This window comes from Copidosoma floridanum, unplaced genomic scaffold (assembly GCF_036245765.1).
Source record: "Copidosoma floridanum isolate Cflo_tuat_1 unplaced genomic scaffold, Cflo_Japanese_pri ptg000040l, whole genome shotgun sequence".
NCBI lineage: Eukaryota > Metazoa > Arthropoda > Insecta > Hymenoptera > Encyrtidae > Copidosoma > Copidosoma floridanum.
In genome coordinates this window covers 3,737,131-3,752,009 of record NW_028321917.1, presented here as the reverse complement: position 1 = coordinate 3,752,009, position 14,879 = coordinate 3,737,131, and the positions used below count along the sequence as shown (strand labels likewise).

Sequence of the window (14,879 nt, the reverse complement as noted above, 5' to 3'; positions counted from 1 at the left end):
ATCAATGCAAAGTTATAAAATCTGAAGTTTTTCTTGTTTAAAAATGATACATAGCTCATGAATGTTGTATAGTAAATGTAGGAGTGAAAAGAGTAAGTTAAACGTTACTATTTAAATCAAAATACCTACACAGAACCTATTGTGCAAACACTAGACTTGTTCGATTCAAGTGCTCCGAGCGACGCAAGAGTCATTGAAGTGTATATCTGTATTTATGGCCAAGACTGTAAATATAGTAGATATACACCTCAATGACTCTTGGGTCGGTCGGAGTGTTCGCAGCACTTGAATTGAGCAAGTCTATTGATTATATGTATAGCGACACCTTATCCGAGTTTGATGATTATACGCGCGTGTCCGTTTTTACTAAATTGCGAAACAAGATAAAAGTAATTATAGACATACATTTGAACTAAGATTATAATTTTAGAACTTCATCATTCATGTAATGAGAGCTCACGTGCTTGCTATAATTTTCAGCAAACTCGCCAAATGACATGGGGGGAGGGGAGGGGGCAGACGTGAGACTTTGCGTCCAAGCGAAAGTTCCCACGTCCAGCTGGCTGACGTCTAGACAGTTGCTTAAAATTTCAGCAGTTTCGATATGCTACTGTCACTACTTATTGGGAACTCACATAAAAGACAATCACATGTCGCGACACTTTGGATGGAGCCTACCACAGCATCTCCTTTTTTTAAACCAATTGAATGACAAATTTAGATGACGTGGCAGCATCTTGCCTCAATTGTTTTTCGTCTTTATCCCAGGCATGTGTACACCTTTTGCACATGTGAGAAGTGATGAAATATGTAATTTTTAGATTTATTAATGGGTTGAGCTGCCATTAGTTATCTTCGAATGAGAATTAATTTGCTTCTCAATTGTCAGTTTGTTTAGTTTATTAATTTCGATGAAAATCTCTAATCGTCATTTTGTTAGCGTCATAAATGTTTATGTGAACGAATATTTAAGTTTATTTAAAAATACATATAAATATAAGGCAGTTACATTCTAGGAATATTACAGAACGGACAAAGATACACCTGGAATAATACTCTTTTCGAACATCATAAAAAATGTATACATTCTAAAGTATTCAGACCTCAAGAGAACTTTAGAGTTATAATGGTTTTGGTCTATCCAAATGTTTGTCGTTGAAGTGGTTTTTAAACTTCATAAGTTAAACACGAAGTTACAAAAATCTACTCGAAAATCTACATACTTTGTGCCATTTTTAGATTCAGTAAATTTTTTTTTAACTTCGTATGCCCTTTGCGACGATAAAACTTTTTAACAGCATTTGTTTATTGATGGTAAAATAATATTGATATTTCGAGAAAAAACATTTTGTTGCAGAAGACATACGTTTAAGTTAGGTCCTGTACTTTCAAAAGTCTGCATAGTTATTCAAGAGAATAAGAACTATATTTTTCTAAGTTTTTTTTTAACAGGGTGGTGTTAATTTATCAAAAAATATATTTTGTCAACATTTTTGCGTTTTTAAAAATTAATTTTCGTTTATGTTAAATAAAGTAGTGACTTAAGATGATATAAGATCGTGTGGTAAAGATAAGCTTAGCTTTGATTTTTATTCATTAAGAATGACATATAAAATACTGGATGGATTCAATTAAGTTAATTCAAGACACTTTAAGAAATAAGTTTTCAAGTTTTACGGTGATCTGTGCATTTTCATCTGACTTCTGACCGTTTCTAATAATGACATATTTTTCAAGTCAGAATGATTGAAATTACGTCATTTCTTTAAAATTTTTATGGTGAAGTGAACTACACCTCAACTCCTTTAAACACTTGTAATTACTAAAATTTAAGTTTGATTATTGGTTGTATATGAGATATCCCCAATGTGCATTCCAATATCTATAAAATTTTTTAAAGATGACGTGCAAAACATAAAACGAATACTACTAGCATAAATTAAGACATCATTTCTACTGTAAGCCAGTAAATCATAAATATCGCACTAGGCAAACTGCAAAGAGCAAAAACTGTACTGCTATTTACAGTATGTAACATTGTGTAACTTGATAATAGATTTGTTCGCAAGATCAAGATTGGGCTATAACGGGTCGCCCGAAATACCAATATAGATATACAACGACTGTGTATTTTTGGCATACAAAAGTTAGTATTGTGCCCCCTGGTCACCAAATTTCAAAATTATAACGAATCTAATATATTTAAGGTGATTGACTTCCTTCAGAGGCGAGTGCGAGATAGAGGTCTGACTTAGTGCTTTTTGTAGGTTAGAAATGCGTGTGGATGCGCGGTAATTCAATATTGAGTTGTATTTACATTCCAGATTATTCATTAATGACTTTTTTTACATGCAACTAATCGACGTGATTATTTTACATAATTATTAAGCAGATATTCATTTAATGTCGACTACAGTTTTGACCAAATCTGATTGTTAATTGTATTAAAATTTTTGTTTTTGACGATCTCACATAAGAACGCATGTAAAATTTACAAAATTTGCTTCAATAATTCTTCATTTTATAAGTACCCAGAGTTGTTGAAACTTTCCATTTGAAACATACATTTTTAAAGCCTGCACAAATTTTAGTTAAAAACTGACTGTCAATTTCTTGAGGCTGTCAACCTCCTTAAGTACTTTGAGATCATAATAGTACAACGTGACCATGGCGATATATCTTTCTATATTATATAGTTCTTTTGGCGGGGCTTTACACCCCCCCTGCCCAACTTTTTGGCCCCACCGCTAAATAAGTGTGTGTGTTTAATATATATATATATATATATATATATATATATATATATATATATATATATATATATATATATATATATATATATATAATGAGAAGTCGGTATACATGACTTTATTAATGGCAAATTTTGTAATTAGTTTTCCATTGTCTAAGAATTTCAAATATTTTAATTTTTCCTTTTCAAATCTCTAACAACAATTTTGCAAAATTTATATCTATTTAACGAATATTTATAGATAATTTTTCTGTTATTATTCATGATAGGCAGCCTTTGGCGAAAATTTTCACCTAAAACAATTTATTTAGGGCGACGCCAGCGGTGCGACCACTTCGCTATATAACATCGATTTTGCATGTTCAATTTGTATTCCATTGATCACACAAAGTCCTGTGGACTATTTCTAAGGCTTTTTTAGAATCCTCTAGGGCGCATTCCAAATTATTAAATTGATTTCGAGTTATACTTTTTTTCGGATCCCATATCAAAAAATACACTCTCTATATTGTTTAAGTTCAAAGGTAAACGAAGGATCTATGACTATAATTATTCCATTTGAAAGCAATATTAATATGATGTCAGTTGAAGCCATTGAAGTTTCATACCTCAAGAAATGCAGTAATTAATTATTGTTTTATACAAAAAATTTTTTGCTGGTCCTCCTGATCATTTAACTGAAGGTACATTGAATTGATCGTATGTTTTCAGAATGCAAATTGATTAGTGTTATCGTTTCCGTTTCATTTTTTTGGGATGAATAAATTAAACGACAAATATAATTTATCCCTGGATTCATAAAATTTGATTTACGTGAAGGAAAGCACGATTTTTTTACCATAAATAAAATCTTTAGTAAAAAAAGTTTTATATTTTTTTTCCATAAATCATCGCCATAAATGTTTTCTTAAATTAAAACCCATGCAAAAAAATTGTCGTAATTGTATAGGAAGCATAATTGTGCTAGCTTACTCAAAGTTTTATCAATTTAAGTATTATTCTTAATTAAATCCGTAGCTATTTCAGTATTTTTAAATCTTTGAATGATGTTTTTAATTTATCAGTGCTTGTTATTTAAAAATAACTTTCACAAAAATTGTTTGTGATCAGGAGATATAATATTCAATCCGCTATTGCTATATTTTTTCATGTTTTTTTTTTTTTTTATCAAATTTTGAGGTTATTATTAAAAATATAATTTCTGAAACATGCACGTACTCTCATGATTTAATAAAATAAATGATTTGTGTATACAGCTAAGTTCACTACTTTAAGACTTTTGCTAGAAAAATACAGCATGTATAGAGTAGGCATGGGCGATACCGAGTTATGCAACGAGACCTTCTCGTCTCGTCTTAAAATTGTCGGGTCTCCGTCTCGAAATTTTTTTTAAGTATCGTCTCGTCTTGGTCTAATTTTAAAGAAAATTTTCGAGTCCTTCAAGACTTTTTGGGGAGTCTCGAAGGTCTCGAGGAAGATTTTCGAGATTTTCCAATTTATTCAGTGATTAGCGGAAAACTTGAACTGTGGTCACATACATTATGTGAACTGCAAAAAAGCTTATACGATATAGTTACACGGGTTTGAGCTTTTTTTGGTACGCATTACATATATTTTTACAATGTTTGTGACCACAGTCTTAGGTCGCGTTTTGACGGAGATAGTAGTTCATGTGTTGCATGGTGCGTCATTGAGTTACTAAGCTGCGTATAGCTTAAATAAAATCGTGAAAGTGAGAAAAAGATCAGAGGATTTCATTTTTCACGCACCTTTTCCTCGCTTTCAAATGTCTCATGGACTTAACACATGACGCAACGAAGCATTGATGCATCATGTAACCCGTGGCCTACCACCTTTGCCGAGCACATCTCACTCCCTCTCACAGGTTTAAACGTCCCGTTGATTGTCGCTCCGTCAGATCGCGGCCTGTAACTGTGGTCACAAAAATTGTAAAAATACATGTAATGCATACCAAAAAAAAACTTAAACACTGAGCGAAAAAAACCAGAAATTTTATAGTGACAGTACGGACAAAAATTACCGTGCAGTTCGGTAATCGTGGGACAAAACGTCGCGTCGGACTATTTACCGAGCCACCACTAAATTTTACCGTGCAGCACGGTAAAAATTGTCGTCTGCACCTATAAAAATTGTCGTCCGCACGACAAAATTTCCCTGTACAAGTCGACAAATCCCAATGCTATTCCATATCGTATTATTTTTAATCAGATTTATTGTATAACACTCTTACCACAAAGACTTGACTTGCTAAATACGAAATAAATTCTACTTCTTTATCATACAATTATCTATACGCAAGTACCAATGCACGTATTGCGTTGAAACAATATACATAGGTATGTACATACGTATAGTTGTAGTATAGAAAAGGTGCATGAGAGGTGACAAGAGGGACATAAAAGTTGAAGCGCAGATGCGGTCTGTTGTCAGTGTAGCCGGAAGCCGATGGCAAAGTTCTTTCATACTTGTTGGAGGACGTAATTATTTTTCGAAGATTTCACGAGCCAACATCATAGTCGTAAAACGAAGGTGCGTACAATGACGTATTTGTTTCATACAAATTAACAAACTTTTCTCAAAACATATGTTTACGTACATGTAGGTACCCACCATAATCTCAATATGAAAAGTTGTACCCGAAAATTTTTTTCATTTTATCGTGAATTTTTTGAGGTTGCGTGTATGTTTTTGCCTTCTCTATACTACAACTATATACGTATGTACATACCCATGTATATGTTTCAACGCAATACGTGCATTGGTACTTACGTATAGATAATTGTATGATAAAGAAGTAGAATTTATTTCGTATTTAGCAAGTCAAGTCTTTGTGGTAAGAGTGTTATACAATAAATCTGATTAAAAATAATACGATATGGAATAGCATTGGGATTTGTCGACTTGTACAGGGAAATTTTGTCGTGCGGACGACAATTTTTATAGGTGCAGACGACAATTTTTACCGTGTTGCACGGTAAAATTTAGTGGTGGCTCGGTAAATAGTCCGACGCGACGTTTTGTCCCACGATTACCGAACTGCACGGTAATTTTTGTCCGCCGTACTGTCACTATAAAATTTCTGATTTTTTTCGCTCAGTGAACCCGTTTACTTGTATCGCGTTAACTTTTTCGCAATCCACGTATACACGTATGTGACCACAGTTAAAGCTTTCCAATAATCATTGAAGGAATTCGAAAATCTCGAGAACCTTTCTTGAGACCTCAGAGACTTCCCAAAAAATCTCCAAGGTCTCGAAAATGTTTTCGAGACTTTCGAGAGTCTCGGGAATTTTTTCGAGACTTCGAGACAAAACTGAGACTAGACGAGACTTTGTCAAGTCTTGTCTCATTTGGTCTCGGAATTTTTTGTCGAGGCCGTCTCGTCTCGTCTCAAAGTCAGTATCGCACAAGCCTAGTGTAGAGTAATAAAGATTAATTTGTATAATAAAGTACAACAAAAATAGGATTAAAATTTTATTCAAATACAAATTTCGTAATTTACAATTTATAAATAATATAATTAAAACACTAGAACGATAGTGAATAAGGTAATTAAAATCTAAAATGGAATCATTTTAAAAACTTGAAGTTATGATCGATTTCTAGGGAGCTGGCCTGCATTTAGAGCATATACATATATGGAGGAAGCACGTAAGTAGTGGGATACTGGGATAATGTGTAGGCAACTGAAGAGAAAGAAAGCAATAGGTTTGGAGAACCCCACTTTTTAACCCTTTTCTCCTTGTTCGCTCGCGATTGGCTATCCGTTGACTCTACGTATAGGTATAGTAGTACTTCACTTCGAGTAAGTGCCATCTGCTCATAATATTTACATCAGTCGAGTCAAAAGTTTAATTATTGTAAGTATCACAGTGAATAGCTAATATAAGTGTGATTTTTAATGATACTAGTCTAACATTTTTGCGAAGCCCACAAGTATAAAAGTACATTGGTTCAAAATGATGACTGCAGAGAAAAGAGTTGTTCGTTATTTTTATTTGACAACGAATAGCTAGACTATTTGCCCATTGCTCTCTTCTCGTTTCATCTTTGCCAGCACTAAAATATTATACATATAATACCATATATTTCATATGCAACTCTATTTTTCTATAAAGTACAATACTAAAACTTCTGAAGAAAGTGTACATAAGTATTTACCTGTGAAAGGTTATATTTTTAGCTGCTAAGTCTTAACTTTTGAGTTAACACGTTGACACGCAACACGTTTTCATGTTATTTTCTATTAAACAAAACTTTTGCAAAATCACGCTTACATTAGCTTTTCACTGTAATACTTACAATAATTAAACTTTTGACTCGACTGATGTAAATATTATGAGCAGATGGCACTTACTCAAAGTGAAATACTACTATACCTATATATATAGTAAACGGATAGCCAATCGCGAACGAACAAGGAGAAAAGGGTCAAAAAGTGGGGTACCCCAAACCTATATTGCTTTCTCTCTCTTCAGTTGCCTACACGTTATCCCATTACGTGTTTCCTCCATATGTATATATACAGCATATATGCTCTAATGAGGCTCTTTTACAGTCAAGCTTGAATCAGATGGCGCCAGGGCACGTCGCGGCTGTCATGGCCGTTGTACTTACACACCGTCAAATTGACAGCTGTGTATTGTGTACGTGAGCCTATCTGTGTGATGAGCAAAGCAGAAGACATAACCTTTGTAAATGATTGCAGTTGTTTGCAGACAATTTTTGTTTGCATTTACGTTCAAAGATAGTAGGAAAAATGAAGTGCAGTGTAATATCCTGCGATAAGAAAGTAAAATTAAAATTTTCTTCTGATAGTGTGATAAAAAAAAGTGGCTCGAAGCAATTGGGAGACCAATCATTAGTAAACAAATACATAAATAGCCTTGTAAATATAACCTAAAATGTACACTTACCTGTCCACTAGTTCTGCTTGTCTTCCACTGACTCTTGCTCCTTTCCCTTTTAAAAGCTTTTTCCATTCTAAAACTTTTAAGCTCCCATAATATTCTTTCTTGTCTTCCTTATTCATTTCAAAATTTCAAATATTGCGCTTTACCACTACACTTTAATTTTCTGTATACATACAATACTGAAAAGTAATGTTGTGTGAGTGAGACGGCCATGACAGCCGCGACGTACCCTGGCGCCATCTGATTCAAGCTTGACTGTAAAAGAGCCTCATAAGGGCCTTCAAAGCGAAACCCTACTAGTATGTATGTATGTAGATGTGTGTGTGTGTGTGGAGAAAGTATCTTATGTAGACTTTACGTGCTTCTAACATTTATATTATTAACATGGTGGAATTATAGTCCATTACCCGGAGATTAAAAAAATGCAATTGAATCTTATGTTTTCCAGTAGAGAAAATTTGGTCATTCCCCTACAAAACTTTCCTAGGAATACGGAAAAAATAGTATAGTCCAAATCAAAAGTCGGCTTAATTTATTTATTCAACAATTTATCAAAAAATGCCAATTTTTTATTTAGTTTTCTGCTTATATCTCCGCTTTTATTGCTATTAGAGAAAGCTTCCGATCGCCAATCTCTTCGTCAATAAATTTCCTATGAAATAGATACTTTTGCAAATACATTACTTATTGTTAATAACATATTAATGGCAAGAAAGTGCAGAAAAAATTTTTTGATATCGAAAACCTTTCAACTAATGAAAAAAAAAATATGTTCACTTAAACAAAACCGTAAGAAGATATAGATATGAAGTTATACAACAAATAGCTATTTGTAAAGTTACAAAATAATTGTTAGTTTTTTGTACGTTAATTTTTTTATAATAAGTTCCTAAGAAAGTTCTGCAAGGAAATGACCAATTTTTTCTCTACTGGACAACCATAAGATTGAAAACTCCTTCGGGCCATGGACTATTATGCGGACGTCTGCATAACTCTTTTACTGTCATCATAATTACCCCCCGCCCTTATGCATGTAATTGCCCGCATAAGTCACCTTTTATACATATATAGCTATATCGCGGAAAAATGCTACAGGCCTTACGGAAGAAATCTAGTTCATATATTTCTTTTTGTAGTGAAAAAGATGATGAATGTACAAAGTTATTTTCATTAATTTTTTGAATATAATCTCCTAACCTAATGATTGTCTTGCAAATGAAGCTTTTTTATTCGTTGTGAGATTGGTTTAAACAGGTTTCGAGTGTCTTGTTTGGCAGGATTCTTCAAAAATCAATTGCATTTAATTGCTGAAAAAATAAAAATAAAATAATTTTGTGATACAAATATAATCCAGAACAACTTTACGTAAATTGTTTGTACTTAAAAAAAAAAACATTTTTTAGAAAAACTTGGTTGGATTGAAATTAAAACCAAATAAAATTACACATAATTTTTAAAATTTATTACATTGATCATATGATGCATCATAAATTTTTATTGGAAAGAATATTTTTAATTTATTACTTAATCATTTATATGGTTATATGCGGTATTTAAACTAATAGTCTTCAAAAAAAGATTTGTGTAATTATTAGCAATCTAAATGTTTACAAATGTAAGATTTAAAAAGTAGATGTATACGTTAATTGAGATTAGAAAAAGAGCAAAATTGTTTAGTAAAAGTGAGTATAAAAGTAGCCACAAAAAGTCAAAGTGTGCGAAGAGCGTATAAAATAACTAGTAACAGTAAAACTGCTTTTTTTTAACTTTGATTAAATCGTTTATTAAGGCCGAAAACAGCATTTGAAAGTACGAAGTACAGTTACTTAACCTTACATCGAGCTGTTTGTTTATCTCTGAACAGTATATAGTAGCAGCATCAGCAGCAGATACAAACAGCTCAATTACAATGTAGTGTTGATTGTACTTCGTACCGTCAAAACGATGTTAGTTAGTTTTGGCTTTAATGGACAATTTAATCAAAGTTCAAAAATAGCAACTTAACTTTTATTACGTTAGAAAGATTAGCTCACATAATTTTTCCGATCAACATCTTTTCAATATAAAAAAAATATGAACTAGATTTCCACCTTAAGGATTGTAACATTTTCCCGCAAGATAGCAATATATACAGCCGTGGTGACGTGGTATTGTTATGTTTTGTCTTATTTTTTAAATGTCTTTAGGTACCTATTGGACTCATGCAGTTATGCTTTATTTCATGATTTTTTTTTTTTTTTTTTTTTTTTTTTTTTTCAACTGAGGACGCAACAATCTGATAAACATTTGATAATTTACAAAAGATTTTTTTTAAAGCCCTTTGAATCAATTTCAGAGCTAATGTTCTTTATTATTCCTAAACAGAATATACTTAAACTAAAAAATTACAGACGTGATTTTTACTAACTATTTTTCTTACCTTTTCAAATAGTAGAGTAAAATTAAGGACATCTTGCAAGGAAAACTAAATTAACTAGACCAAGAATATATATAGTACAGATGACCTAACTATCGAGCCACGTCCATATAATCCCTATTCGCTACGTGAGTTGGTTTTAAGGGGATAAGAAAATCGATTGAAGCGCCCATGGTGGCGAAAATATTGTTAGCTCTCGGAACACTAAAGCACTAAATTCTATGTACGATTACTGTTTTTCTCTTGACTCTTAAAACTTGATACTATTTTGATCTGTTATATGCGTAAAAGTTGTAGATTATGAAATATGGAATCCATGTGACTATATTTGATAAAAATATTTTCGAAAATAACAGCAATGTTATGAGTGATTATGGTATACATAGTAGAACAAGTAAAATAACACGTTGTATTCTCTTAGTCATCTGCCGCGCAAGCGCAATGCATATCAGTTTAAAGCCCTGCAGGCATTTTTGTGGTTACATGAATCATCATGTATAAAATTATAATTACTGAATACATCCTTATCAAATATGACCGTATGAGTAAACTTTGACTTTAAGATTTTAGCAAAATAAGTTGTACGGTTTTTGCCTTCTTTATGTACAAAACTATATGATTTTTCCGAGAGCTCACCCCGTTTGGAACCATTACAGGTCGCTAGCAGCAATTCACATTGCGAATAGGGCTGTCGAGTCGGCAAGCTCGCCTCAGAAGGTGCTAGGAAGAAAAGATCAGAAATCTGATAGGTTAACTACGTTAGTTAATGAGGTCCCCACTAAGCTACCTAGTTACCAAGCGCATCATAGGGGGTATCGGAGGTCTTTCGTAAGCTGACCAAGTAACCTAGCTAAGGCTGTTGAAAACAACCCTTTCTTTATATTTAGGGGTCTTTGTCCCTTACGCGCTTCACGCGCCAACTCCCGGATATTCATCAAATTCTAATTATTGTTAATAATTTTTCGAAAAATTACATTAATAATATTATTTTATACAACAGAATTCAGATCTTTAAAAACTATTGCTTCAGTTTAAGGGGGTTCCAGCAAGCACTGGTATCAGCCCGAAAATAATTGGGTTGGTTGGTATCACTACTATAAGTGTAATGTGCAAGCACTATTATGTATGTATGTGTATAACTGTATGCTAATACAACGATTTGATCAATACTGTACAGAAAATCTCGAATTTTTCCAGGGTTATGTATATTTTGGAAAGTTATGTTCTAATATGTAACAAAATATAATATTTTCACGTTGCTTTGGTAGAGGTTGTGTATAATGTGCAAACTTTGAGAGCAAATATCTTGAAATTTTCCATTGTCAGAGGGGTAAATGGGTAAATTTTTTAATTTTCCAAGACATGAAATCTCAAAGTTATTAACGTAAATAAGATTTTTACGTATTTTAGAGAACCAAAAAAAAATTTTTATTGAAGATTCGGGTACTGTTTAAATATGTGGCGGGACCGAAACTGACAAACTTAACATTTCAACGGAAAATGCTCTCACGAAATCGCGCCATTAAATTTTGGCGTTCCAATTAAGACGTTTTGTATTTTAAAGAGGTCGAGGATGTTGCAGGAATTTTATCCAATTTTTCCATTTCCGATAAGCCAGTGTTACAGGTTCGCAAATTTGTAAATTTGAACTTCCTAAAATAAAAACCAAGAGTACGTAACACTAAAGAAAATCATTTATCTTTGTGAAGCGTTCGGTTATCGACTGGGAAGGTGGTGGATTAAAATATAGCTATTTTGTATATAATAATTATAAGTGCAGTGGTGAAGTTTCATTTGGTGCGTTACAATATCAATTTTTCGATGCATTTATAACTACTTCTAACGCTTCTTTTTCAAAAAAACCCGTAAGGAATGCCACGTACCTTTTCGAAGCGTTTGGTTATCGACTCGGAACATGGCAGGTTAAAATGTAGATATTTAGTACACAATATAAGTGTAAAAGAAGTTTAATTTACATTTGGTGCGTTACAATCTTTATTTTTCAGCAAATTTGTAAGAGCTTTTAAGTAACGCTCCTTTTTTTGATAAGAGCCCGCGACCCGCAACGGTATCTCGTAACGATGCAAAACGCATTGTATCTTTGTGTAATGTTGGATTATCGACTTGGATAGAGACTTACACAAATGTTAATGCTAAGTAAATAATATAAATTTGAGAATAAAGTCTAGCGCCTTTATCTTAGTGTAATGAGATTTATTAGTTTTTGCTTGTTTTGGTCAAGGAAAACACAAAGAAATTTTTTAAAAATTAAAAATCCATTTTAAGTGTTTGTCCATTCTGGCCCTCAAAATATGCAGTTTTCGTAGGATGATCTATATATACACACGTTTCGTGATTGCAAACACGTCAAGAGGATTTATTTGATTTATTGGAAAACGCCATATAATTGCACAGCAACATTACTACATCACCAATCCAATCTTAGCCTGTTCAGCCGGAAAAGGTATAGGCACGTTCTGCAAAGAGATTTAACTGCGTATAATGAGCTTCTACTGGTGTCCACCCATCTACACACTTATTATTATCTACAAGAGATGCGGCAAAAATCAATATGCTAAGCTATTTGACCTCCGTCTTATGTCAGTCGGGAGTGTCGTGATACCGGGTTGACGGAATACCCATATCCCATATCACGTTCTCCCGGAAAAAATCAGCTCGAGCGAAAATACCTACTAGTTGTACGGTACATAGCAGTGTATATACCTTTCCGAAATCAGTGCACTATAATATAAAAAGTTTTATGGCACTAGTATATTTTTTTTTGTTTGTATTTAAGGTTCTGACCTCATGAGAGGTATGAACGATACTAGTATATCTCATAAGCAGCTAGACAAAAATTTCCACTAATAAATAATATGAGGTTCTTTTTCAAGTGAGAATTGGATTCTTCAATAACCCAACGTTAACTCCCACGGTTCGAACCCTCATCAATATAATTTCTCGCGAGTTACTACACCGCATGGCTAAATTCACTATGATGTGTCAAAATAGCTACGCCTGAACCCTAGGGCTATGATTAACCATAAAAAAAGTGTTTATGTCTCTTGAGCTAAATGACAAATAAGAAGGGAGAAGATTTACCGTATTGCTTCCTTATGCTGTTGCAGTTCTACAGTAGCGATTTTTAATAGGTACATTACACATCTGTACACATAAAAGTTGTGTGTGTGCGCGCGAAGCACGTGGGAGAGAAACACAGAGCGCTCTCGTATTTCCTTTGCCCGTAATACAAGACTTTTCCTTTGAGGTTACACGTAGATGTACTATTTACAGAGGGCTGTTTTATAGCTCCCAAAAAAATGTGAATCTTTATGATCATAATTATGTCAAATCAAAGAATTGAAGATAAGAAGAAAAAAAAAAAATTACAAATACAAATAAAAGACTGACCTCCAGTGAGCACGAGTTTGTAGATTCTCTTCTGCTCCATTTTGCTGGGGTGGCTGTTGCTGCTCTGCGCTGTTGCAGTATGCGGGACGGAATGCTCAAGTATAGAGTATAGAGAGGAAAAATTTCACCCGCGCGCGCTCTCTTTTTCTAATATGTTTTGCTGTCTTTTACTGCTTTGACTCTCACACTATCCCTGTCGCTCTCTTTCCCTCTTGATTTACTGCAAGTAATAGCGCGTGAATTGCTCAGCTGTGCTCCGGAAAACACATGCAGCCGTCGTCCGAGCTGTGGCCTTAACAACATTCAACTCTTCGCACGCAGCTTATGTGATGGAGCAGACGACGACGTCAAAATGTATAGTTTAATGAGCGTATATAACAGCTCAATAATCTATATTTCCTGAACAGTAAAACTATACTCGTTCTCGTTTTTCCAGAGCTGAAGCAGCAGGGGTCAGTTCTAAGAGTAAACGGCTGGACCACAACGACGATGACGACGATGCTCTAAAACCTGCTGCTGCTGCTGTTGTTGTCTGCACGTGCTGCTGTCACTATTGCTTTTATTGTGGTTTTTACTGCTACTGGTGGAGCTAGTATTGTTGTTTCTAGTACGCTGCATTTGACTGCCGTAATTACCTGTGTATTCGTAACAATATTTTACTCTACGCAGGTTTTTTTTGTGCTATGATTGACACACTCGTGACCGTAAATCTACAGTAAGTCAGCTTCACCCGAAACTCAAAGAAAAAAAAATGTATATATTGTATGAGGTATACCCAAGATACTCGCACGATATACCTTATCTCGGAGCCGATTATCGTTTAGGAATCTGTCGTTGCGTTGACACCACGGAAATGACAACCACAAATTTATCTATAATACGTAATTACATACGACACGGTGGGATGATTCGAACGACAATCACAGTGCGCACGAGAATTATAACTGACAAAGGACAACGAAAACGTCGAAAAGCTCTCTCGTGAGCTAAGCTCGTGCGCAATCTTTCTTATAAGCTCGGGTTCTCGGGTGACTGGTCGCGCCGGCGCGAACATGTACATTGCCCATTGCCCACTCACACTCACCGTGGATATGCCACCGCTGCTATACTGCTATGGCCACGGTACTCTACCACACTCGTGCGCGCGCAAGTTGCGACTTTGCGAGTCGTGAATGTCGCGATAATTGATAATATCTATATACATACATCTTATAATATTACGATTCGCGAACTGTATGGTACGGAAAAGTTGTTACTCATATTAACTCCGAGTCTTATTCACTATCGTGTATGTATGTACATCTATATCTATACTAATGACTATTATTATCTTTTGCGTTTGTTGCCCACTTTTCACATGAGCGCT

The 14,879-nt window shown here is 34.0% G+C and overlaps 1 protein-coding gene across 1 annotated transcript in view; it reads right to left on the bottom strand.

Annotated features, from left to right (window-relative positions):
- The window catches only part of Ttd14 (TRPL translocation defect 14), an 82,704-nt gene extending 68,146 nt beyond the window's left edge, over positions 1 to 14,558 (bottom strand). The window contains exon 1 of the mRNA XM_089597917.1: positions 13,514 to 14,558. Within this exon, the coding sequence (XP_089454043.1) occupies positions 13,514 to 13,553 (40 nt within the window). The 5' untranslated portion in view covers positions 13,554 to 14,558. The remainder of the gene's footprint in view (positions 1 to 13,513) is intronic.
- Between the last annotated feature and the right edge of the window lie 321 nt (positions 14,559 to 14,879).